Source organism: Ambystoma mexicanum, chromosome 7q (genome assembly GCF_040938575.1).
Source record: "Ambystoma mexicanum isolate Mex_15411 chromosome 7q, UKY_AmexF1_1, whole genome shotgun sequence".
Classification (NCBI taxonomy): Eukaryota; Metazoa; Chordata; class Amphibia; order Caudata; family Ambystomatidae; genus Ambystoma; species Ambystoma mexicanum.
The window spans coordinates 591,998,266-592,022,779 of record NC_090941.1 but is presented as its reverse complement, the minus strand read 5'-3'; the positions used below and the strand labels follow the sequence as shown (position 1 = coordinate 592,022,779).

Below are 24,514 nucleotides of genomic sequence, written 5' to 3'. Positions count from 1 at the left end.
GATGTAGGAAAAGTGTAGCTAGTTTAGACTCGTTAGGAGTTTATGTTAGGAAGTACAGTATTCAGAACATAAATTAAAAGGAAAAACACATGAAAATAAATAAGTTATAAAGGTAAAGAAACAAGGACTATCATTCAGAGGTTTTTTCAGCACTAAGATTTGTCTAGTTTGGGCAACATTACAACTGTCTCTGCTTTTAGCAGAGGTAATCAGGTAATGGAGGGGAAGACAGAGAACTAGACAGTGGAAAGAAGAAAGTAATAGACTTTTGATAGTACTCTGGTTTCTGGATGAATGTGTTTTTTAGGCCTCAGCATGAATCAAGCTGACAACTTAGAGTTTGTTATTTTATCAACCTTGCCTTTCTCTATGAGGGTGTCCTGAATGACACATTGGTTAAGCTAGAAGCAGAGGGATGCTCAGGAAGGGTATGTATGCTTCAGCATCTCCTCTGAGAATTGATGGCTGGGGCTGGACACACATATCAGCCAGTGTTAAACCAGAAAATGATATATAATCAATGATAATCAATGGGACTGTTTGATTACCTTACACATTTGAGTACATATAGTTTCACAAACCGCTCTGTGTTCCCAATGATGCTCTGGATCAGTTGCCTAGTAATGGGATAATTGCATTCCAATGATTTTGGGTGTCTGCCTGGAGTACATGTTGTGGTTAATAATAGTGTCCTTGCAGAATTACAGTGGACTCATTGGCACTCTATGCCAGTCATAACCAAAAGTAGGAATAGACATTTTTTCTCAAAAAAGAACAGCTTTCGTTGGACAGCCAGAGTATGGAAGTGTTGTATCATCATCAGGCATCAATTCACTCTCTGAGTGCATCATAACAGCAGCACTATTTACAACTAGCTAGCCCGGTACTTTAAAATGGACGATTTACACCATTTTGCCAGATAATTATTTGAATTTAGGGCAATTGAATAATACTAGTGTTTTTCACTGTCATAACTTCTAACTTCAATACTTATTCAAAAAGAAGGTGGGGGAAACTTGTAACTGTCAGAAGATCCACATAGGTGACATCAGATTCACACAACTGGGCCATTTACACTCAATATTAGTGAACAGACATGGCAAAACGGTATACCAGTGTAAAGGGGAAAAAATGATTAGACAAACATCTTTTCCCTTTGTCCCAAATATTTATCCAGCACATAATCCTTCTTACACCACACATTCCTCAAATGTAGATAGATGTGTATTCATTTTCACACCTCTCATAATACACATACATTGAGAATGTATATGTGTAAACATATGTCTAGATGCACCTAATGTTACACTTTCAGTGCATATTTCCTATTTTTACAATTCCCACCACCATTTACACGCCAAGAACTCCCAGGCATGATTTTGGATTTGCTCACTTAGGCTGGTCTAGTGGGGGTCTTCGACTGGCCAAAGTTATGCATGTTTGCATAATTTAGCAAAACGCGCAGGTCAACAAAATGGTGGTGACTTAATTTAAGAATCTTAAGTAAGTCATCCAGTAAAGAAGCTCAGTTTACATTGGAGTAATTTGCAATTTTTTCAGGCATGCTGTAAAAATTCTCTGGCCAAAACAGTGGGCCTCATTACGACTTTGGCGGTAGACATGCCCTTAATAAGGGCATGGCTGCCACCAAAACCGAACCGGGTCTGGGTTCCCTGAATGGGGAATTACCGGACCATTCCAAGTTTGGAGGGCCCGTAATTCCTCCTTCAGGGAACCCGGGCCCGGACCTTCCCCATTCCCATTTTAGCCCCCATAAGGCTCAATGGGAATGGGTGCAGGAAGCTAACAACGGGCCAATTATGATTGGCCCGTTGTTAGCTCCCTGGGCCTCTCGCGGGACCCGGTAAGAACGCCTGGTTTTACCAGGGGTCCTTACCGGGTACCGCGAGGGAACCTCGTAATCAGACGGAATGGGTTTAACGGGTCCGCCTCCATTAGCAGCACACGTTAACCCATTCCGCCAGGTGCATAATGAGGACCAGTGTCTTTCTGCAATGAATACTCAGGAATGGATGATAATACATTTGATTGCGAGTTTGCTTACAAGAATAAAGAGGTATGTTTGTAACCTAGCAACAGAAATAAAAGATATTTAAAAAAATTATAATAGTTTTACATAAAGGAAACTGTTAATTTGCATTTGCCAAGGCAGAAAAGATAGCTCACTGAGTTAGGTGTATGTCTCTGAGATCTGTATGCAACCTAAGCCACAGTCATGGGTACAAAACCAAACATCCTCCCAATGTTGATACATTGGTAGAGGTAAAAATAAGATCCATTGTTAAATTGCTTAGTAGAGAGAAGAGATCAAGCTTGAAATGCTATACAAAAACATGTGTTTTATTATTAGAATTACTCAAAAATTGGTTAAATAAGATCCATTGTTAAATTGCTTAGTAGAGAGAAGAGATCAAGCTTGAAATGCTATACAAAAACATGTGTTTTATTATTAGAATTACTCAAAAATTGGTTAAATAGGCAGCACAATTTAAATTGCACACTATTGAAAGGTTTTAATTTTGAAAACTAGCCCTCTGACTTTAAATCTGCATATTCCAAATTATCTCATTTGAATTGTTTATTCACATATCAATTGCACTGGGGCAGATTGGTCTGCAAAATAAAATGGTGGTCACCTTTTTCTCTCATACATTTTCCAATATGGAGGAGTTGCATTTCGTAATTGCAGTGCACACATGATCTCCATATGCATAGTGACTGGAAATAGGAACATGGGCACATCCTCACAAGCAGAAAAGGCTAGTTTTATAATAATGACTTACTCGCAGAGATGAGAGTTCATCTTCAGACTCCAGATAATCTTGAATGGTGTTGCCCACAGCTGTTACCACACGGTCAATCACATGAACAACACCGTTTGTTGCAATTTGATTTCCATGGATGATTCTAGCACAGTTAACAGTAACAACCTGCAACATAATAGTAATGACAAATGTTAGTGGTCACTCAAATTAAACTAAAATAGCAATTTGATATAGGTGTGATAACTCATCAAATGCCTTAGATCTATTCTGAGAGCTAAGTGACCACCTCTAGAACAAACCACTACAACACTTATGAAACCTCAGATACTGGCATGATCACATATTTGATAATGCTTTGGAATTTAGTTATGACCAAACAATATGTCTATTTGTTTCCTGCAATACAGTGATTCTTAGACAGATTTTTAAAAACATGTATTTGAATCATAAATAGGCAAGACATCTATACTTTAAAACACATGTATTTAGTCACTGTTACAGTGTTCATTGACATTGCAGATGAGGCTGGCTTCATTTTGTTAACAACACACACAATAGTGTATGTGCCTATTAGTTAGTGCTATTGGTACATTTACTTAGAAAATGTAATGATTCTTTACCACAAACATGGAAACAAGTACTTGTTTCCATGTTTGTGGTAAAGAATCAATGGTAATGGTAATGGTCTATTATTGAAATGGTTTTGTCAAACATATTCAACAATAAAGTCCCAGAAGATTTAGCTTTGGAAAGTCTTAAAATTTCCAAAGCTAAATCTTCTGGGACTTTATTGTTGAATATGTTTGACAAAACCATTTCAATAATAGACCATTAGGCTGGATGTTGATTTTGGCAAAGACATTACTGACAATGTGTTAGTCTCATTACAATAACATAGATGAAACTATAAGTAAGTTGTACATGAAACATTATCTCCATTTAGGCGATACAAAACTAAAATGTTACAAAGAGTTTGATATCAAACGCCAATTTCTTTATTGAGGCATAGTGCAGCCTTGCTCTATTAGAGGCTGGCATGTATGCTTGTCCTTTTTGGCATCTGAAGGCACTTTTTCCAAAAACAGTACTATTTCAAATGATTGCATTTGTGTATTGGTTGGTATGGTGTAAAGGGTAGCCAGCCAAAAGGTTGCTCCTCACATCACAGTTTGTCTGGGAAGGTGTGTTACAGCAGTGCAACTTTCTGAAATTTAAATGGTTATCCTGTAAATGATCCTGAGGCACGTATGTCAACTTGAAGACAATATTGTATGCTCTTTCAATAGTGTTAGAAAGTGTGAGTTAATTCATGTCTGTCCTATCCTTTCTACCAAAAATGTATTATGCCAACAGAGCACTCGATGCGAACGTGTGTGATTTCCAGCTCAGATCAACGTTTCAAGGAAATTCAGCAGATCTTTTGTTTAAAGAAAAACACAGATGACTGCATAATTGGCACATGCAAGATGAATAAACTTACTCCATTTGTATAATGGTTGATGAGGAGGTCCAGATTATTATACATGGATGTCAGCGTTATTCCATTCTTAAGGTCCTTGGTCAGCATACGCTTGTTTACCATGTGAAAGTGCAGGGCATTTAGCAGTTCAATATTTACATTGCCAAGCAAGCCATCACGAATTTCCTGCAAAAAGAAAACTTAATTAGGATTTCATGTCCAATTGCCACAAAGTTATAGAATTATTTCCTTACATATTATGCACCGATGTAATATTCATTAATGTTTCCCTTAAAACTACTGGGTCTAATTTCCAGGGAAAGTAGCTGCTACTTACATATACATTTTATGAAACAATACACGTATCATACATTCTGTGATGTGCTTCCTCTATGACTCTTTTGCCATGGCTGGACTGTCTTGTCACTATTCAAGCACAGGCACATTACAGAAAGAAGTATGTTCAGATGCCTGCCAGCATTCCAGTGTTTGTAATGAGGAGAAAACACTCATTCACAACTTGCTAATTCTCATATTTTCTTTCCAATTCCGCTCCAGAAATAGGCAGTGTATGCCAAAAATTGATTGTGTGTGATAGTGATGGGCCAGACTACGCCCATGACCAGGGATGCAGCCCTTGCATCCCCATGTGTGCATGTTCCCTATTAAAATGTAGACATCAGTAATACACACAGAGAGTACATAGGCATGGGGGACTGGGCGGAGAGGCTCTTTGCACACTGTGCCTGGCACACCTTCCAAATTCAGGTTTTCTCTGTGAAACAGGGACTAGTGTGCAGACGAATCTAGGTATTGGATACACCTAGCAGTTTACTCCTTATATTTCTCTATGGCATGTTTTTTACACATTACCACCATGTTATCAATTAAACTCATTTTGAAGTCATTGCTCCTTTAATAGTCTTATTGTTAAGTGCATATCAAATAATTTTAAGCGAAATAAGATACTTACTGGATCTAGGAGGTCCCATGCTTCATTGCTTGGTGCAAAGAAAGTAAATGATCCTTGTCCTTCAATTTCTTTTCTCAGCCCAGATTTGTCAGAATAGTCTTGTGTCACACTGGCACCAACAATGCCCAGGGTGCCATAGACATGGTCAATTGGAGCCACTGTAAATACACAAAGGATAAAACATAATGAAAAACAATGTCACCTCAAAGGAAATATAGTTAATGAAACAAGTCTTTCTCAATCAGGTTGTAAGTGTGGTTTCTTTCCAGCAGTTACCAGTTCACCAGTTAATTGGTAAATAAGGGAACCCAGGAACCTGATGATTTACGACCAGGCAGCTATTTAATTTCAAAGACCCAATCAGAGAATGGCTAACATTTGGAGTCAATCGTTTGCCCTAAACAACCAATTCAGGAGCCCCAATCTGTGTCTCAGCATGGCAAGTGAGGAGTGCCTCTCGTATATGTCTTGCATGTGCTTTCTGTTTCTTCGTTTTTAATTGAATGGTGATTTCTGTATTTGTCTGCTAGATCAGAATTAGTAAGAAATGTTGATCTCTAATTCAGTATTTCTCGTTTATCCAAAAAGCTTCCCACAACAGCATTGCCCTGCATTTATTAACACTCACATCCATTTCTTCAATTTTCACTGCGTTACTTGTAATGTTGATGCTTCAAGGTGGAAGAAAGTCATAGATCTATTGACATCCATACATGTTCACACATGGCATTTTCACGTTTTCTTGATCTTAAGTTCTCCCCAGCACAATATACAGTTTTCATAGTAAAGATATGTGAAATAGTTGCCCCTCCTGGTAAGAACTGTGCAACCTGGAAATTGTAGTCCTATAGGGAAACCAGTTTCTCTAGTCATTGTTTACTTGAAAAATAAATTGGTTTTGCCATGATTCTTAAAAGCAGAACTCATCTTAAACCAAGGTGATATGTTTTCATTGTAAATTCAAAATGCTATGGTGTATAACATGTTATTTACACATGTTGACTAAAATGTATTTTAAGACATTTAAAAGTAGATATTTTATGTTCACTTGTCAAAAGTATGTTGCAAATCCTAAAAATGGTGTGGCTTTTGTTAAAAAGTGATCAACTGTATTTATATGGAGAAATCTTTTTTTTCAAATAATTTGACCAATATTATGTATGACTAAAATGAACATGGTCAATTTCGTGTGATGTAATTAATTATATTTATGGGTTGCAAAATGGGTTTGAATTTAATCGACATTAAGATTTTGATACATTTATTAAAACATTATCTGCAATAGGTCGTTTTTTTTTTCTCCAAAAACGTGTGATGGCTACAAACTTTATAACATTATATTGGGGGCAATTTTTATGAAAAAGTACTTGCCTTTATATATTTTTTTATATTAAACATAGCCTGACACAAATGGTTAGTTTAAAGTTTGTAGGAACTAACTCCAAATCTTCAAAGCCTAAGATAGTTTACTTGATTTTTTTTAAAGAATTTGATTTGCTTGAAATTAAAAATAACGTTTGTAAAATTAAAAAATGTTGCTGACTTATCCGAAATGTACACAAGTGACATACAGTTTAAAATTAAAACAACAAATAACATTAATTGATTAATGTAAATAATGTTTTAGTTTTTAATTTAAAAAAATCCAAATGTTTTTAAAGCATGCATCACATATCATGAATGCAGTGCTTTTGTTCATCCCTACTTTGGAGTGATTTATGTTAAGAAGATATCAACGTCTGGACATTCAAATGCAGGGAAGATCTTAACTCAGCAGATATACAACCAACAAAACCGAAGCACTAATGTACACTTGTACAGCTTGGTCTGCAAAATAAACAAATTTGCTGTCAGTTGCTATCTGTCAATCTTAACATAAATAACAAGCAATAGAACATCAACTATTTCTATGGATATTGGCATTCTCAAAAGGTAACTACTGATTGGCACAGTTAAGAAAATACTTATGTATTTCAACAAAGTATGTGAGGCATTATACCTGCAGGACATCCTTGCTGTCCATCCAATTTCATGTATCCAGGGCAGCATTCATATAGCACTGTCCTGTTTAAAAAGAAGAAAAGGCAACACTATTAATTATATTTTATCTCATTGCTTACTATGCTGTGTTTGATAAATGAATATCAGCATCAGATTACTTTATCAATATTCTGCTACATTTTCATATGAATGAATGCTTCATTGTGTGTTTGAAAGATAATAGTTAATACATTTGTTAGCTAAACAAGAACAAAAATAATATTGCGGACCAAAGGATAATATGATGGTTAATATTGTAATGAAACAAATGCAATATGCATATGATTGATTATTTTCCTACAAACTATGTGAATGAAATATTGCAATAAAGGCATTTTCAATCAAAATCAATTTAGATGAGAACTGTTTGTGTTAGTTAAACACCAATAGTACATATCTCTCGTGTGACATATTGTCTTACAACTAATACAATAAAATGTTTTGTCCTTGTAAGAACATCTCTAAGAGACATCCCACTCACAGAATTCCATTATAATTTAGAATAAACTGAGATGTTTTCTGACACAGGGATCAATGAAAAAGAATAACCACCTACATTATTCAACTAGGGGGGAAAAAAACATGTTTTCCCATGGGAATTCCCACTTGAATTGCACAAGCCAGCAACATATATACTATTTTACAAGACGTTTAGATGGAAATCAACACACCTTCTCCACAAAATATGTAATGTGAGTATGGTGACTGTACTGTATCAATGATTATTTTTTTTTTCTGCTGGTTTGCAAGACACAAAAAAGATAACCCTTTTCTTAGTAGGATTGTTTGTCTAATTAAAATGTCTAAACCATAAAAAAACATTTTAATTTCAAAATATCACATATTGCATCACACATAGCAGCCTTGCAGCATGATGTTATGAGCTAACTGCCCATGTTGTTATGCAACTCTACATGCAGATCCACTTGTTAACAAAATAAGTATTCATGCAATGTGAAGACGAGGACCCAACTAGCACATGTGAGTGTCATGTGAGTGTCAGGTGTGCATCTAATACTTTGTGAAGAATCTCGTGCAGGGTTGCAGAATGACTCTAATAGCAAAGTCCTAGTGCTGCATCAAAACCTAATAAGCTATGTTGGTTGGGGGACTTGAGAGGGATTTTTCAATTTGGACTTTCAAGAAGGGTTTAATGCTTCTGTGAGCAGGGTAGAACTCTGGCTCAAATTAGCAGGGACTCTGACCGTTGCCTTGACTGATGACTGGCAAACACCTGGCAAATGCCTTTTCTGCCTTAATGGGACCTGCCCTTGAATGGCCACAATCTCAGCAGGCTAATGAGCATAGCACCTGGGCATGTTATAATGAGGTTTTAGTCTCTCTCAACATGCCAAACAACATACTAAGGAAAGTGACATTGGTGCCTGCCACACTCAACCTTCAAGTAGCCCTTTCTATGGACCGAAGGTTGTTGCTTCCATGGCTCATGATACAGTCTGGAGTTATCAGACTGTCCATTTGCCTCATCTGCCAAATATCAGATGATTGTTTTTGTTCTTCATGGGATACAGTGTACTTATATGTGACAGAGACAAAGAATGCAAGAGAGGAGATGGACAGGTGGCATGGTGAGCTGCAGATATGAGACCTTTCTGAAAGTGCAGTTTTTCAGGTTGTTTTGCGTTATAAGACTTACACTACCTTCCCTCAAACTGTCCACCTTACTGAGAAGATCTCCTAGCACTTTACACTACACAAACAAACCCAATGCAGATGCCCACCATAGGCCCTATCACACTCTCGCACATCAGCAGCTAACCAGCCCCAATGCTCTATAGCACATGAGATCTTGGGTTATATCCTATGAATAACATACTCCTATGTTCCTCAGCAAAACTCTAAGAAGCAGATTGTCACGCCAAAGGGCACTCAACAAGACCTCTTAGATTACATTACATATACATTGGCTCCACCACCTATTTGGAAAAAGGTTTGGTGAAAACTGTTATGAAACTCGCTCCATTCCTACGCCCATTTGAATGCTGAGAATTGCTAAAAACACCCATTTTACATATCCACACTACAGAGCTGCAAATGTAAAACTGAACAGATTTTTATGTCAGGCAAAAGGTATTCCGTTAAAAGACAGACAGGGGTCTGATAAGACCAGGCTCATAGTAAGGCTGTCACAGCAAATCAAAATGGGATTTACAAGGGGGCTACGTGGCAGGCGGTAGTCATGGCACTATTAGCGCCATTGCTACCCCCTTACAGCATTCCGGGTCCGGGTTCCCGAAATAGGGACTTACCGGGTCATTCCAACCTTGGAGGACCCGGTAAGTCCCCATTCCGGGAACCATTCCCCATTCTCATAGGGCTCAATGGGAATGGGGATGGAGCTAATAACGGTACTGCAATTTGTGGTACCATTATTAGCTCTGAAGTCCCTTAACGGGTCCCTTCCATAACGCCTGTTAAAGCCAGGCGTTAAGGAAGGGACCCGCTAAGGGACCTCGGAATAGGGTGGTAAGAGATTACCGGCACCGGTGCTCTTACCGGTGCCGCTAATCCCTTACCGCCTAACACGTAATGAAGCCCAATGTGTCTACACTTCCCTTTGTAAACCAGAGCTGTGCTCGAAATGTTATCATACATGACACATTGTCATTTCCCTGCAGATGCATATATATATATATATATATATATGGAAACTGTCTTCTAGACCAAATATATTTTATGGATGTGTCTATAAATTTTGATAAAACTATATATATATATATATATATATATATATATATATATATATATATATATATATATATATATGAAGGTGAATTTGTCTGGCATGTTAAACGATGGTTAACTTACAGATATGACTGTATAATGTTATCAAAGTTGTCAGGACATAAAATGCTGCAAAATCTGCAGTTGCAATGCTAGACAGAGACCTGAGTCTTCGATAAATGGTCTGGTATCTACTGGCAGTAAATAGACCAGATCACCATATCCTTAGTGAGGGTTAAGTTAGCCATCAAAACTTCAGTATAGTCAACCCCTCTATGGGGATGAACGTACTGAAAAGGACAGACCTGATGTATAAAGAGCAGCAACACATTTACATGCCACGCTTCCTGATTTGCCCATCTTATATTGTACTTCTACAGACCTAAGCTTGGATAAATAAACCATGAATCATCTCTAAAGCAGAAAGTGATCATACGTTTTCTTTTTAAACTATACGATTGGTAATTCCTTCTATATTTCAATAGCTGATCTTGAATTTATGAGAGCCCAATTCAAATGTTCAGATGGCCTTAACGTACACAAAATATTAATTGCTGGCAATCTGAGTAGAATAATAGTCAAAGTTGTCAAAGGTACTTCAGAAGAATTAGCACCTTTACATGTATAGATCTATAGGCGGGCAATGTTATGTATGTCTCAGGACTCACCTTTCCCATTAGTGCAGGAAAATAGAATGTGTGCTGAGTAGAGGAACAATATCATTGTTGTCTGTAATAAAATGTGAATAAAATGCATATCTCTAGGAAGCACACTAGAGCATTTTTCTCACGCCATGGGGAACATTCAAGATTTAGAGTAATGAGAGTTTCAATGCAGAAAGAAAATTAAACCACTCGTCCAAGGACTTTCAGCTAACAAAATGATTATGAAGAGTAAATACAAAATATGGAAAGCTGTGTGTGCATTGTACATACTGCATGTTTACTGTCATGCAATATCTCTAGGGTATGCACGTGACTTGGTCATGAACGAGCTTTCTTGAGCACATCCCCTTATTTTAGAAATGGGTGACATTTGTGATGATCTCTGTTGCAGCACTTTTATCTTCCTTGTTAAAGCACAAGAGCAGGCGGGTGAGTAAAGAAGACAGGTACTTTTAGACAACTCTGTCTTCATTGCCAAAACCGATATAGGAATTCTCACCCAAATGATGGACAATTGCATTCTTTTTCACATTTCCCCCAAATAATAAGGCTTGTCACGACACACTAACTTATGTGGAGAGACGACCCCACCCAACACATAGATATGCAAAGGTTTAAGCTTGATAACTGGTCCTCATTCTGCAAGTTAGCTCTGTGAATCAACAATGCTGAGGAATTAGGTATTATTATAATGCATTTCCATATAAATGGACCACTTTTTGTCTAAATCTAGCAGTGCATTACAATTGATAGAGTGTTATTGAAATCTACTACATACATGTTTCATAGCATAGTAGGTATTCGGTAGTTGCTTTTGCAATACGGTGTTAACATCAATGTTAAGAACTGTTAAGCCTTACTAATACAAAGAAACTTTTTTTGACGTCTCATTCTTATATTTGTCTATGCATTGTTACAAAGCATGTACAATGTATTCTAAATTATAACTTTTCTTTCTGACAAGTAGAAAATTTAATTTTATACTTGAACTAATTGACAGTGGATGAGTCAATATCTAGCATGGAGAGGAAATGAAGAAAGCATCATACCTTCCTAGCCAAGAAATACAGACTTAATACGCTTGGGTTACCAAGGTCTATGCAGCATACTGCATACTTCCTAATGGGTGACCACTGGGGATCGCATCTGGCTGCAGCTGTCATGGCAACCAATCAAAACAAATGCAAATGATGGGTTGCTATGTGGAATACAGAGGAGAAAATCTAAAATCGAGAGGGACCACTGAAGAGGTCTGCTCCATGTGAATGAGGTGAATTTAAAACGGACATCCAGACATATCGGGTATGAATACTTTTTTTGCACGTTTTGCTATTATCTCTTATACATATTGCTTCTTTGTGTTAAGTGTCCCAATCGTCCTCAAAATGCATCACTGTGACAGCAAAGGAAGAAAGTGGGGGTCCCTGACAACTGTGAGGAAAGAAGGGATTTCATTGTTTGTTCAACTTCTGCCTGCAAAAATATCAACTGCTTGAATGACAGCAATGTCAAGTCGCAATTAAGACAGCTCCTTTCTCGGTGTGTGTGATGTCTACTTTCCATCATGCACTGAATGTTTATGGAGTGACGTTTGGGGGCTCTAGAGAGTGAAAAATCTGGTGTCCGACTCCTTCCAGGAAAAAATAATCACATTTGCTGATGGTCCTCGTGCTGAGCCACAAAGTCGGGAATAGTGGGCCAATAAACTCCTGCCATTTGACAGCATTGAGGCTACCAGTCAGAAAGACTAAGAAGTTATCATCAGGGCCATTTGTAAATAAAGCCTCTCCCTAGGTGTGTAGGGTCAAGAACTACATGGACATGGCTAGAAACATGTTCTGGATTAGGAGGTCTCCCGGCACCAGAATTATTAGTAGTGGGGGCAGGAAGATCCTCCTTATAGTTGGATCCCTCTCGCTCTAATACCATGACCCAGATACACTGTCCTTGTGAGGTCTTGGATTAGTATGTACGGGTCTCCAAAAGACAACAGATGCAGATGATGTTTGTGTCTGGATGTTCGAAATACACACGAACGTTGCAATATCGTAGACAAAAATAATAAAAAATGGGGAAATCCTGTACAAAATGCCACAATTCCTGTCATGGAATGAAAAGTGTGGGCCTTTTTCAGGAATTATTGCTCTGTTTGAACTTGTCAGCAAACAGGAGAAAAGGGTTCGGTGTAGCTTGCAATACGATTAGAGAATAATGCAAATGGTACCAAACATTTGTACCTCCCCAACTTCACTTGAGTCTGACCATAGAAGCAGTCTGTGAACCGGATTGTCAGCCATGGGAACTTACACAACTTTGTAATCTTGTATGACAGAAGCTATATGTTGCTTTAAAAGATATTCCATTAAATAATGCTCAATTTTTGCAGTCAAGGAGAATGTCAGCTCGGATGAAAACAATCCCTCAAGTGCCTAAAGGAAGACCATAAATCGGTTGAAACACGTGTTGGCTGTCCATTAAACACTATTATATTTAGTTGATGATTATTTGATTACTAATTCAATTGGATTTGATGAAATATTCAATAAGTGAGGTAAGGTGTAGCACATGCTGTTCAGATTGTTGATCAATCAATCCTCACGTGCATCGACAGTGAAATCATTTCAAATGTATGCATTTAAGAAGTATGTGCCTTTGAATAGTACCATAATTACTAATTCACACCAGTGACTTTTCAACTTCACTAAATAGCATTAGTGTGACACATTTGAGCTTATTGAAGCATGGCTAGATGATGTATTTATTGGCACTTTTCTTTAGCCCTACTTCAATTATAGTCAATGCTAATAGAAATTCACAAACTCTGCAGGTTTGCAGTTCATTCTTTCTATATTTTCTCTGGGTCCTGGCACCAACCAAGTGGTTTATTGCATTCATTACATATGTGTATTGAAGTCATCTCTTGTGCACTCTCACACATCCAAAGCTTTTTCTATGGAGTTCATGTACATGACAATAAGTGTAGCATAGTAAGCTAAGCACAAGCTTTAGGCGACTTCAATCTTGGGTTGACGAGCAATAAGAAAGTGTTTAGGCTAATAGTGTAATTGGAACCCTTAGGAGTTGACACTTCTACTGTATGCAGAGATGTCTATTCACTGGAAATGACAGTGGGGGCCTGACTTATAAATGCATTCTCTTAATGATAAGGCACGCTATAAAAAAAAAAAGCCTACCCCACTTGAAGAAATGAACCAGCAACAAGTAATATAATGCAGGGTTGTATCGTCGCAGGCCACGGCCCTGTAAACTGGGTTTTAAGGTCTGTTCCCTGATTATTGAGAAGGTGGGGCAGAATATATTGAGATGTGCCAGATCTTCTTTGGGTGCCCTAAAAATGAGACAGGACTGGTCCGTTCTCCCTTTGGACCAGACCAACATCACAGCTCTCAGATGTATGCATTTAAAACTGACCCTTTACACAGAAATTGCTGAGACGGATGGTTGGCCCAGCACACATATTTGTGAAGGCCATGGGATGTAATCAGTGAGTGTAATCTATTAGCAGGCTCCATAAGCTCTAAGGATGCTCTTCTGGCCAGAAGAAGCTGGAGCACATCTGCTCTTGCAGACTTTGCAGTCTTAGGTGACAACAGAACTGGTGTAAAAAAACAATGATCCTCCCCTACATCCGCCAGCAGCAACCTCACATGCTTGAGCCAGGGAATGAGGGAATGTTTTAATAAGTCATTCTGGGCACCAAATAACTAATTAGCTCTTGAGTCAGAGTAGCTCTAGTGCTTCTCCAGTTTTTTGCCAGTGATTAACCAGTAAGGTGACAGTCAAGTTGCCCAAGTACTGACAGCCAAGCTCTTGGTGGACTGCAAAATTTGGAGCATACCCAGGCAACCCTCGAACAGTCTTAAAAATGTCATTCTCGGCCACCTGGATGAGCTCCAACCTGCCAAATTCCCACAACTCCATATCATATCTAGCCACAGATGTAGCTTTACCATGATAAAACTTTAGCACCAATTCCGGCTGTTTTGCTTTAAATGAGCCCAGAGCTCTGTATACTCCTGTGATTTCCTGCTTAAACTTTTGTAGCTGCTTCTTAGAATGTGCCACTGGCCTCAAATTTGCACAAATCTTACCCCAAGATAATCAAAAAAGTATTAACTCTTGGGAATAGCTCTACTTTACAAAGAATCACTGAGGACCTGGGGGGGAGGGGTTGTTTCTTTCCACAACACGCCATAACGGCCAATATCCAGACATTTATCTTGAGCCCACGATAGGCCATAAAACCAGAACATTCACCCACAAGATGCGGTAATGATCTGGTGGTGCGGGCAAGCAAAGCCACATCAACAGCATAAGCAAGTACTGGCAGATGTCTATTACCCAGCTTGGGAAAATCAGAAGATGACTTTAACAAGTGTACATATAGGCATTTTTGTATAAAGACAGAAGAGGAGTGGAGCCAGGACACAACCCTGATGCACCCCACACTCCACTTGGAATGAGGGGATACCTTGTCATCAGCTCCACTCCTCACTTGGGCCATTGAAGAGAGATGCAATCTCTCCATCAGGTCCACCAATGAACCGGAGCAGTTCATGGATCTGAGCACGTTCCACAGCCTATCACGATTGACTTTATTGAAGGCCATGCTCAGATCCATGAAAGCCAAAAGAATTGGCACCTCCTAACAAACAGGGAATGTACTGCAATCAAGTAGAGATTCAAAGTCTGCTCTTCTGTGCCCAGACCCGGTCTAAAGCCAATTTGGATAGTGGAGAGGATATCTGCATTCTCAACCGAGGACTCAAGTCTCCCAAGGATATCCAATCGCAAGATCTCAAAAGCGGAATCCAACAGGGCTATCAGCTTATAGGACCCCGGCTGTTCCCTTGGGCCCTTTTTATATATTGGGCAGATCAGTTCCTGAGACGAGCATGCTAGGCTAGGTCCTCCAGCACAGACAGCATTAAATCCAAGAGTCAAAACGGGACCCCACAAATCTGGCTGTGCCATAAACAGATCTACTGGTGCGCTAATATTCTACAGTGTGTTTCCTGTCCAGCACTCTTTGAAGTCCCAACAATGGTCTCATCTAAGGTAAATTGTAACTCTGAGGTTGATGTAACTGTTAAAGCTGTTTATTTCCATCTTAAATTGTTGAAGCCTCTACTACCTCATATTTCAGAGAAAGATTGTCCAGTGGTAGTTGGGGCATTAGTTAATTCTAGGTTAGATTATTGTAATGTCCTGCTTATGGGTAACCCGAAAAATCAAATGCAGCATTTGCAGGATGCTCAGAATACAGCTGTCAGGCTCATTTTCTCATTGTCTAGGAAATCAGCTATCTCTCAGTTTCGCATGAGTCTTCACTGGCTTCCAGTGCATCAGAGGGTCCTGTTTAAGACCCTCTGACTGGTCTTCAAATGTCTTCATGGCTTGGGTCCCCCTTATTTTTGTTCACAAATTGTTGTTTACCACGCAAACTGCCTTCTTCAATCCTTGGGACAAAATTTTTTGATAGTTCCATCATCTAAAACTGTCTATAGGGGTGAAAGATGTTTCTCCTCTGCAGGCTCACAAGCCTAGAATCTGTTTCCAAATGATGTTCGTGAAAATGATTCCATTTGTGATTTTAGGGAAAGACTAAACATTTTCCTCTTTGAATAATGGTCTAGGATGACTGTTCCGCCTTCTGTTCAACTACTTATACCAGATGCAGTCACTGCTTGGTGTTATGGATACGTGTAATATAAGTTCAAAATCAAATCAAATCATCAATAATAATTTATGAGAATTATTACTAAATCACCTAGTTTTGGCTCACATTATTTCAATTTTTCTATTTTATGCTAAATGTGGATATTTTCAGAATAATATTTCATACTTCGCAGGCATTTAGCGGCTTGTATTGTTTTAACCAAGTAGATAACTTGATATTTTATTTCATTATCAACATCAAAACAAAAACCAAATAAAAGCATATAATGTATATTCTTAGGAATATTCTTAGGAAGTTTGGACTGTCATATTTTTAAGGTGTTCAGTCATCTTTTTGTAAATCTTTTGTTACCTGTATGCGTTGGTGGAATGTTTCAGGTATTTATTCTTACGTCTTTGCGTAATCTATTTATATGCTTTTTGTTTTTTACGCATCAAGAGTGTATTGTACTTTGATCTCGTATGTGTTTTGATTTTATATTGAATACAGGTATTTTAATGTTGATATTTTCTATGAAGAATCCGTAGCCGTTCATCCAGTTTAAAAAAATGTGATAAGTCTTCCTGAAATGTTGAGGTTGCCATTTTTGAACGCATTAGATAATTCAGTTCCACTTAAATAAGCTCATTGGAAATGTTTCCATTTGCATTTGAGTTACCTCCTATAGCAAATCCTTCAAATTGAGATTTTGTAAATAGCAGTATTAGTGGAATTACAGAACAGCAGAGAAAGGAATAGAGGCAGTGATTCAAAACTTAAAACAATACATTGAGTGTGAAATTAATAAGTAAAACAAGACAGAAGCAGAAGGGCAACTTTGAAGTACTAAACTAGTTTCAGAAAATGTTGCTCGGAACTAGTACACCCTTCTGCAAACTGTGCAGTAAGATGCCTAAGCTAATTCTTTAAAGTGCTACAAATGTCCCTTCTGTATCGACAATTGAGTTACAACTGGATCTATAAACTCAGTGATGAGAGAGCATCTTATTAAATGAATGAATAAGAACAGATGTTACTTTTTATTCATTCAGAAGATGCACAATGTAGATGGAAACATTTGTGAGATTATCACCATAGTTTTGATATGAAACCAAAACATTGAATAGATTATAACCATGGTTTTGATATGAAACCAATCGACTTTCTAGTGCAACTGTAATGAGGCTCCATAAAACAACAAGCCAGTGAGGACATTAATGCCATCCCTCAATGCAATTTTCCATGTTTCATCTAATTTCTGAAACACACCAAATTCACTAATGAAAACAATACTGGGCCAAACTATTTGTTGTCCTCCTTGTTAACAATATTTTTTTTTTATTTTATTTTTTTTATTTGATTCAACTGTTTTCACAGTTTTAACAAAGTTTGTTGTTCAGAGAGTTTGTGTTCCCAAGGGATTCTGATCTATTGCGCTTCTGTGTCTAGACAGGTGAAAATGTACTTGTCAGATTGGATCTTCTTTCTTCAGGTTTATGTTCTGGAAGAACTGGCCGACTGCGATTACTGATTTTACATTTCCACCTGACATCAGGATATTCCACCAATATTCCTCCTCCCCGCAACTGCTGTTTTTGGATAAGTGGCCCATATGTATCATTCTTTTGGCCGCTAGTCCCGGGCATGACAGCAGCAGATGCCTCAAGGTTTCTATTATTTCGGGTTTGTTGCAGAATCTGCAGAGGTTATTAGCAGCAGAACCTCTGATGAATAGGATTTCTTTCGTGTGTAAGAGATTCAGCCTGGCTCTTAGAAAGGTGTTTCTAATTTGCTTACTTGGACCTTGTAGTAAATAGCTCATGGGTTCATTTTGTTTTTGGTAATTGACTGGTAGGTCCGCAGCCAGTTTGTATTTAGCGGCCTCTTCCAGCGTTTTAATCCAATCCATTTGTTTAAATTTTTTAACTGTTTTGGCGGGGTTACTTTCTAGTTCTTCCCATGAGCTTCCAATTTCCTCAAGGGTTTCTGTATTTCTTTGCTCCCAAGAGGCTAGGATGTTGTTCTCTCCTGTTTTGAGTTCTTTCTTTATAAACTTGAAGATCTTCACAGAGGATAGTCTAATTTTCCGGTTCAGCATTAAGATGTTTAGCTTGACTCTTCCTTTTAAAGAGATGACATTGATTTCTCTGCGAATAGATGCCATCGGAGTAGAGTTTGGGAGCATTAGAATTTTCCTCCAAAATAATCCTTCTAGCTTCTGCCAGATCCGTTCTGGAATCATGGGCATCGCTTCTGCACCATAGGTAATGGCGGGTACCACTTTCGCTGTGTAGAAGTTCAGCACTGGTTTCAGTGAGAATTTTCCGTATTTTTTGTCCATGAGTCGAGCTTGTGTTATCATAATTTTGGTCTTGGCAATCAAGGATTCCTGCATGGGGGTTTCAAAGCGATTTGCGCTTATCATAACTCCCAGGTATCGGAATGATTTTACTTTCTCCAGTTTCCCTCCAGCCAGGAACCATTTAGAATTTTCTTTTTGTGTAGTGGATTTTTCCAGAGTCATTATTTTTGTTTTTGATGAGTTTAGAATCAGATCGTTGGTCTCAAGATATTCTGCGAGCGAAGTGAGTTTGCGTTGTAGCCCTATGGCGGTTTGATCCAGTAGTAAAATATCGTCGGCATAGAGTAGTCTGCCAACCGTTTCATCTCCAATTCTAGGCGGAAATGTTCTAATGTTGGGGTCCCAGTGTTGGTAGTCTCCAATGAACGCGTTGTACAGTGCGGGGGCCAGTGGGCAACCTTGTTTCACACCTCTGTGAGTGTTAATCTCCTCTGAAAGTTGTCCTTTTCCATTGAGTCTGACCCTCATGGATGTTCCAGAGTACAGCTCCATGATTGGGTTCAGGATTGATGTCGGGCAGTTCCCTGTCCTCAGTTTAGTCCATAGGCGCTCTCTATTCACCGTGTCGAATGCGTGAGAGAGGTCTATGAACGCCAGGTGTATCTTTGGTCGTCCCTCTAGCACCTTGGCTTTCAATACACTGAGTAACATTATGTTTGCCAGTGTTCCGATATTTTTTACAAATCCTGTCTGAAAGTCATCCTGTAATTCGGAAGTGACTGCCCAATTCTTAAATTTGTCTAGGAGGAAGACTCCAAACAATTTCCCAATGGTGTATATTGTTGTTCTGCTGTAACTATTTAATATACTATGCAAATGATGCTTATTTTGATAACTCCAACTTAGTTTAAATTAACATGGAAACAGCAATTGCGCATGCTAGTTTCTAAATCAGTCCCTCTGAGATCTTGAGCTATTCAGGGCAGGGATACATGTCATGTCATTGATGACTTGTCAGTGACTTGCATCATCCTAGATGACTCTCTGCTACTCAGTCATTTGGACGAGGGGTTATCAGAGGTTTCCACTATTTTCAATCTGTTGTAGTGTGAGGGAGACTACAGATGGATTTGAATCCCTTTCCTATGTGTTGCTCTATTCAGATTTTAAGGGGCTCCTGTTTTTACCATCTATGCATACTTATTGGTCTGCTACGTTATGAGTTTATGTAGCAGATAGTTGGTAAATCTTACTCTTTTGTGGATGGAAAGGTATTTATATTTCAACTTAGTGGTCGATCACTAAAATAATGCACATTATTTTCTTTTCTGCAGACAGGATTGGATACTGTCAAACTGATGAATCCTCAACGATGAATAGGGCTAACTGTTGCGTTTCATATCACTTTCTAAAAATAGAAATGTCGGGATGTCGTTCCCATGGACCATAAAATAGGATTCTTATATTGTAATTTATATTGTAACCTACTCAGCTTGCAATCTGAGGTCTCAACAAAATCTCACATCTTGCACGTAGTTGGCTCCCTTGCTACTATATAAAAATGCTGCACCAATGAGTATGTTTCTCATAGAACCACACTTGATAATGATTTGAATAGCCGTCAGTCATGCAAAATTTGATTATGGGAATTAATACAGGGATGTTCAATTTGCATCTCTAGGTCCCTGCTGTAGTCACTAAAATTATGTATGAATTATGCCATGAGAATTGTGACAAATGTCTCAGAGCAATCAATGTCCCTATTCCTTGGAAAACATCACTGGACACCAGTAAAAAACAATCTGACTGTATTATTTAGGTCACAGATTATGCTTTATTTATTTTTTAAATGTTCTGTTCTAAAGGGCATTCAGTTTTGAAGAAAGCCATGCTATGCTACGTGTTTCCATTGACACATCACGTGTTTGGGTAACCGCTGGCATTCAGAACAGTGATGAATAAGAACCTGTAGTCCTGACATTACCTGTATGTGGTCTCTTAGTAGTGCTAGCTGGTTTGAGGAACACGCACAAACATATAGAGATTTGCATACGTATATGATCCACTAAACAACCATGGAATTTCATACGAGAAATTGCCCATCTCACCAACTCTCAATGAAACTTTTAGGGCCTGATGTTTTAGCATGGGAACCTCCCATTGAAAACATGTTTGTAATCAGGCCCTTAGTGTTCAGATTCCTTTGTTCCTAACTAGGTTGTGCATTGCCCTAGAAGACTGATAAAATTGACATCACAAAAAGAAAATCCAAAGTCATCCCTTTGAATTTTCGGCCGCTTGATGTTGTTCAGCTTGCACAATGCTCATGTTAAAAGGAAACATTCTTGTGAATGCAGAGAGGAGTGATTGTTTTAGTGGTGCAAGTAATCATTGCCATTAGTTCACTTAGATGGAGCCAAATGCTAACAAAGGCATTTTTATGATAACGTGGTCTCATATCTGCTTACAGTAATTGTCACTACAAATAATATTGTCTACTTCTGTTTAGGTGAGTAAACCAGTAAAATCAATTTGGCAATTGTCTGACATTTTTGCAAAACTATGCTCAATTAGTACTCCAAAATCATATAAGTCTGTGTGAAGGACATCCATGTTTTGCAACTACTGTTCACTCTAACACTCTGGGCCCAATTCTCATGTGGGTGTTAGTCCCAAAAAGGTTGTAAAAAGTGTTTATGACCTTTTCGGTACTTAAGACCTATTCTATCTCTGTCTGAACTTGTTCTATAGCACTTAGCTTCCTTGCGAATTTGAGAGCTATACTAATAGCAATAGACATGTGACTCTCTAGATTACCATGGACTGTGTTTTTCCTAGAAGGGGTGCTTGCATCATTTCATCACATTTTGCAACATCCCTCAGAGAAAAGACAGTACACTGAAAATGTAGGACAACCCATGCATTTCGGATTCATGTGCCACCAAAAGAGCTGTGAATTCCACTGGATCCAGATCATTTGGTTTTAGCAACTATTGGCACAGAAAATGAATTAAGGAAAGAAGACTGAATATTGTGGACCTTATTATGTCTGTGTAGATACTGTATTATGTAATATTGTGCATATTTTTAATTGTGTGTATGTATGTATGTATGTATATAGGTTTTATATGTGCAATGGTTCTTTTAAACACATGCATAATAAATAAATTAAAATCATTATTATTGTGAAAATAACAAATAATGGATACAAATGAGAGATATTACTTAAATTGCGTGTTTTCACTCAGGACATTGAGCGTTAATGGTAACCAACCAATAGCATAACCATTTCATAAACGTTCTCACAAATGCAGAAGGGGAGATTTGGGTTTGATATTTAAAGCTTGTACGCTCATATTTTATTTGGATGAGCCCCAAGGCTACCAAACTTTTTATTTCATGACAACACTGTCTAGAATCTACTCGAAATAACTGACAACAAAGTTGAAAAGGCTGCATATATTCAGTAAGAAAAATGGCAGGTGTGAATTGGGTTTCATAATCTACAACTTTTGAGCAGTTGTTAAAGAAGAATGAATCATATTAATTCACTCAAAATGTTCTTAAATTCCAGAAATTACACAAATCGCAAACATGTTAGAGGCTGAGAGGTGAGTGATGTCCCACACAACTTACCTTTCCTTAACGTCTTCTTTTGAAACAGGCATACAACTGTTCGCAAAAAATTATAAAAGCATTTACATAAAGTGCTACATTTTTTTATTTGGCTTTCAGGTGATGGCTTAAGCTTAAGCTTAACCTCCATCTGGAGATTTGTTTGTGCTCACATGTTTCCTAACATTAACACCTCCTTGGAATTTGCCACATTTTATTTTTGTTTATGGACTGCTGCCTACAAATGGTAATCTTTTGATTTTTTGTGTGATTTAAATGTGATATTTCACAGTGTTCTGATTTAATATAATTCAAAAAAATGTTGTGATATCCTTAGTTTTGAGAAAATAATCTAAGTAAGGAATAAGAAATAGAGGACATGGGCATTAGGCCCAACAATAGACACGCTTTACATAGCATTCCCAATATGAGAAATTCTCATACCAGATAAAACTGCATTTTTTTCATTGACCCCCAAATCCATGAAAAACCTAACTGGTCACATGGTACAGTGACATCTGCCCTCTTGGACAGTCACGTGAACATTTTCATCAAGCTCATATCTCAAAGTTGGTGGACTCTGTGCCTTAATTTACTAATGCATATCACATCACAGATAGGCAAGCAGTTGACTAAAGGGAAGGTCATTAAATTATTCTATCATGCAGAGAAAAGGTCACAACGTTAGATCTAGATTATTTGAATTCACCATTTGACAGTGTAGATTGAAATTGTTTTGCTGTATCCTGTTAAATAACACCTCTGTACGATGCATCTCAAACTCTAGAAGGGATTCAAATGAACCAAGAGTCCAACTAAATCCTCTACGCCTTGCTAAAGGCCATCAACTGAAATGGCCACTATCGTCAATGATCCTTAGACATAGGATAAAACACCATATGAAAGTATAGGGGCAGCGATATGGGTTGAGGGGAGCAATATGAATTGATTGTGAGCCATGAGACGATCCAAAGTATTTTGTTCCGGTCTCATGGGGTAAGTGGGTGTTTTCTTTTTATGCATAAGGATTAGTAATCTCTGTGCACATGTTTACATTTCCATTCTAGGGATATTCTACTGGTATATTTCTAGCCACTGTTCTGAAGAACAGCATATATACCTAATGCAGACTAAGATTGTTGGATCTATATGGAAATATAACATGCATTGGACGATGAAAAATCCTACGTAGGATTAAATTAGGAGAGTAGAATTGTCAGTGACAGAGGTATGCAAGTAATATATATTTTCACAGATACGCACAGTTCTTGGTTAGAACAAGAACAGGAGCAAAAAGAAATGAATGGAGCTCAAAGAGAATCAGACAAAGGGCACTCTATGAAAGCTAGTTTGTGCAAGACAGGATATGTCAAATAATACTTTAAAACCATTACTTCTGAACTCATTGATTATTCCTATCACAGTAATGCCATGAAAGGGACCATAAAGTGGTACAGGAGAATTGGGAGAACCGGGGTGGTTTTCTGGACCCTGACAGTTTACACATTTTAAATATGAATAGCTGTATAGATTTGGAGCAATCAAACCTAGCACATTAGCTATAGTCTGAAAGAGTATTAAGGTGTCCATTGTGGTGAACACAGGATCAAGCCTGCCAGAGGATGTAAACACAGGATCTTTAAACTGATTTTTAAAGCATCTGAAGGATAAGGCTGAACCAAGTATCCAAATGTAAAGCAAGAATCCACGCATGGTCTATGTGTCAAGAGTAAAAAGAAATGGCCTACCTGGATGATTGTGGTCATTATTTTTCAATGGCAAAATAGATGTTTCTAGGGTACTTCATGCGAATGTTCAAGGTGGCTAATGCTCTTGTCATCAGGAAACAGCCAAGAAAACGTGACATCCTCAAGATTCTTTAAAACTTGTTATTAAAAAGGCAGGCCACGAACACTGCCTCTTATAATGGTGTAGTTTATTTGGAGTGTTCTAACAAATAAAGTTAAACAAAATAATAAAGAGGGTGCAGGAACGTGGCATGCATGACAATCTGGATACCACACTTTTCTGGGTCCATTTACTCCCAGAACCTTTTCATCTTGAATTAATGAGTTCCAAATTAACAGGTTTTGATTTCAGTGGAGCAGCACATCGAAATGCATTAATTGAGAACAACAGTAACTTGATGTCTTCTCTGTGGGTTCAAACTAGTAGAGCAAATAAAAGCAAGGTCCAGGTTTCAACATCTCAAAAGGCCATGCCCTGTCATGGCAATCATTGGAGAGATT

General features: G+C 38.1%; 1 protein-coding gene across 16 annotated transcripts in view; it reads right to left on the bottom strand.

Annotated features, from left to right (window-relative positions):
- Nucleotides 1–24,514, bottom strand: part of POSTN (periostin) — a 106,753-nt gene that overhangs the window by 66,248 nt on the left and 15,991 nt on the right. For all 16 annotated transcript variants that reach the window (XM_069640500.1, XM_069640501.1, XM_069640504.1 and 13 more), the window contains exons 3-6: nt 7,218–7,282; nt 5,219–5,376; nt 4,267–4,431; nt 2,805–2,951 (exon numbers count right to left, since the gene is read on the bottom strand). In XM_069640500.1, coding sequence (XP_069496601.1) covers nt 2,805–2,951; nt 4,267–4,431; nt 5,219–5,376; nt 7,218–7,282 — 535 coding nt within the window. The remainder of the gene's footprint in view (nt 1–2,804; nt 2,952–4,266; nt 4,432–5,218; nt 5,377–7,217; nt 7,283–24,514) is intronic.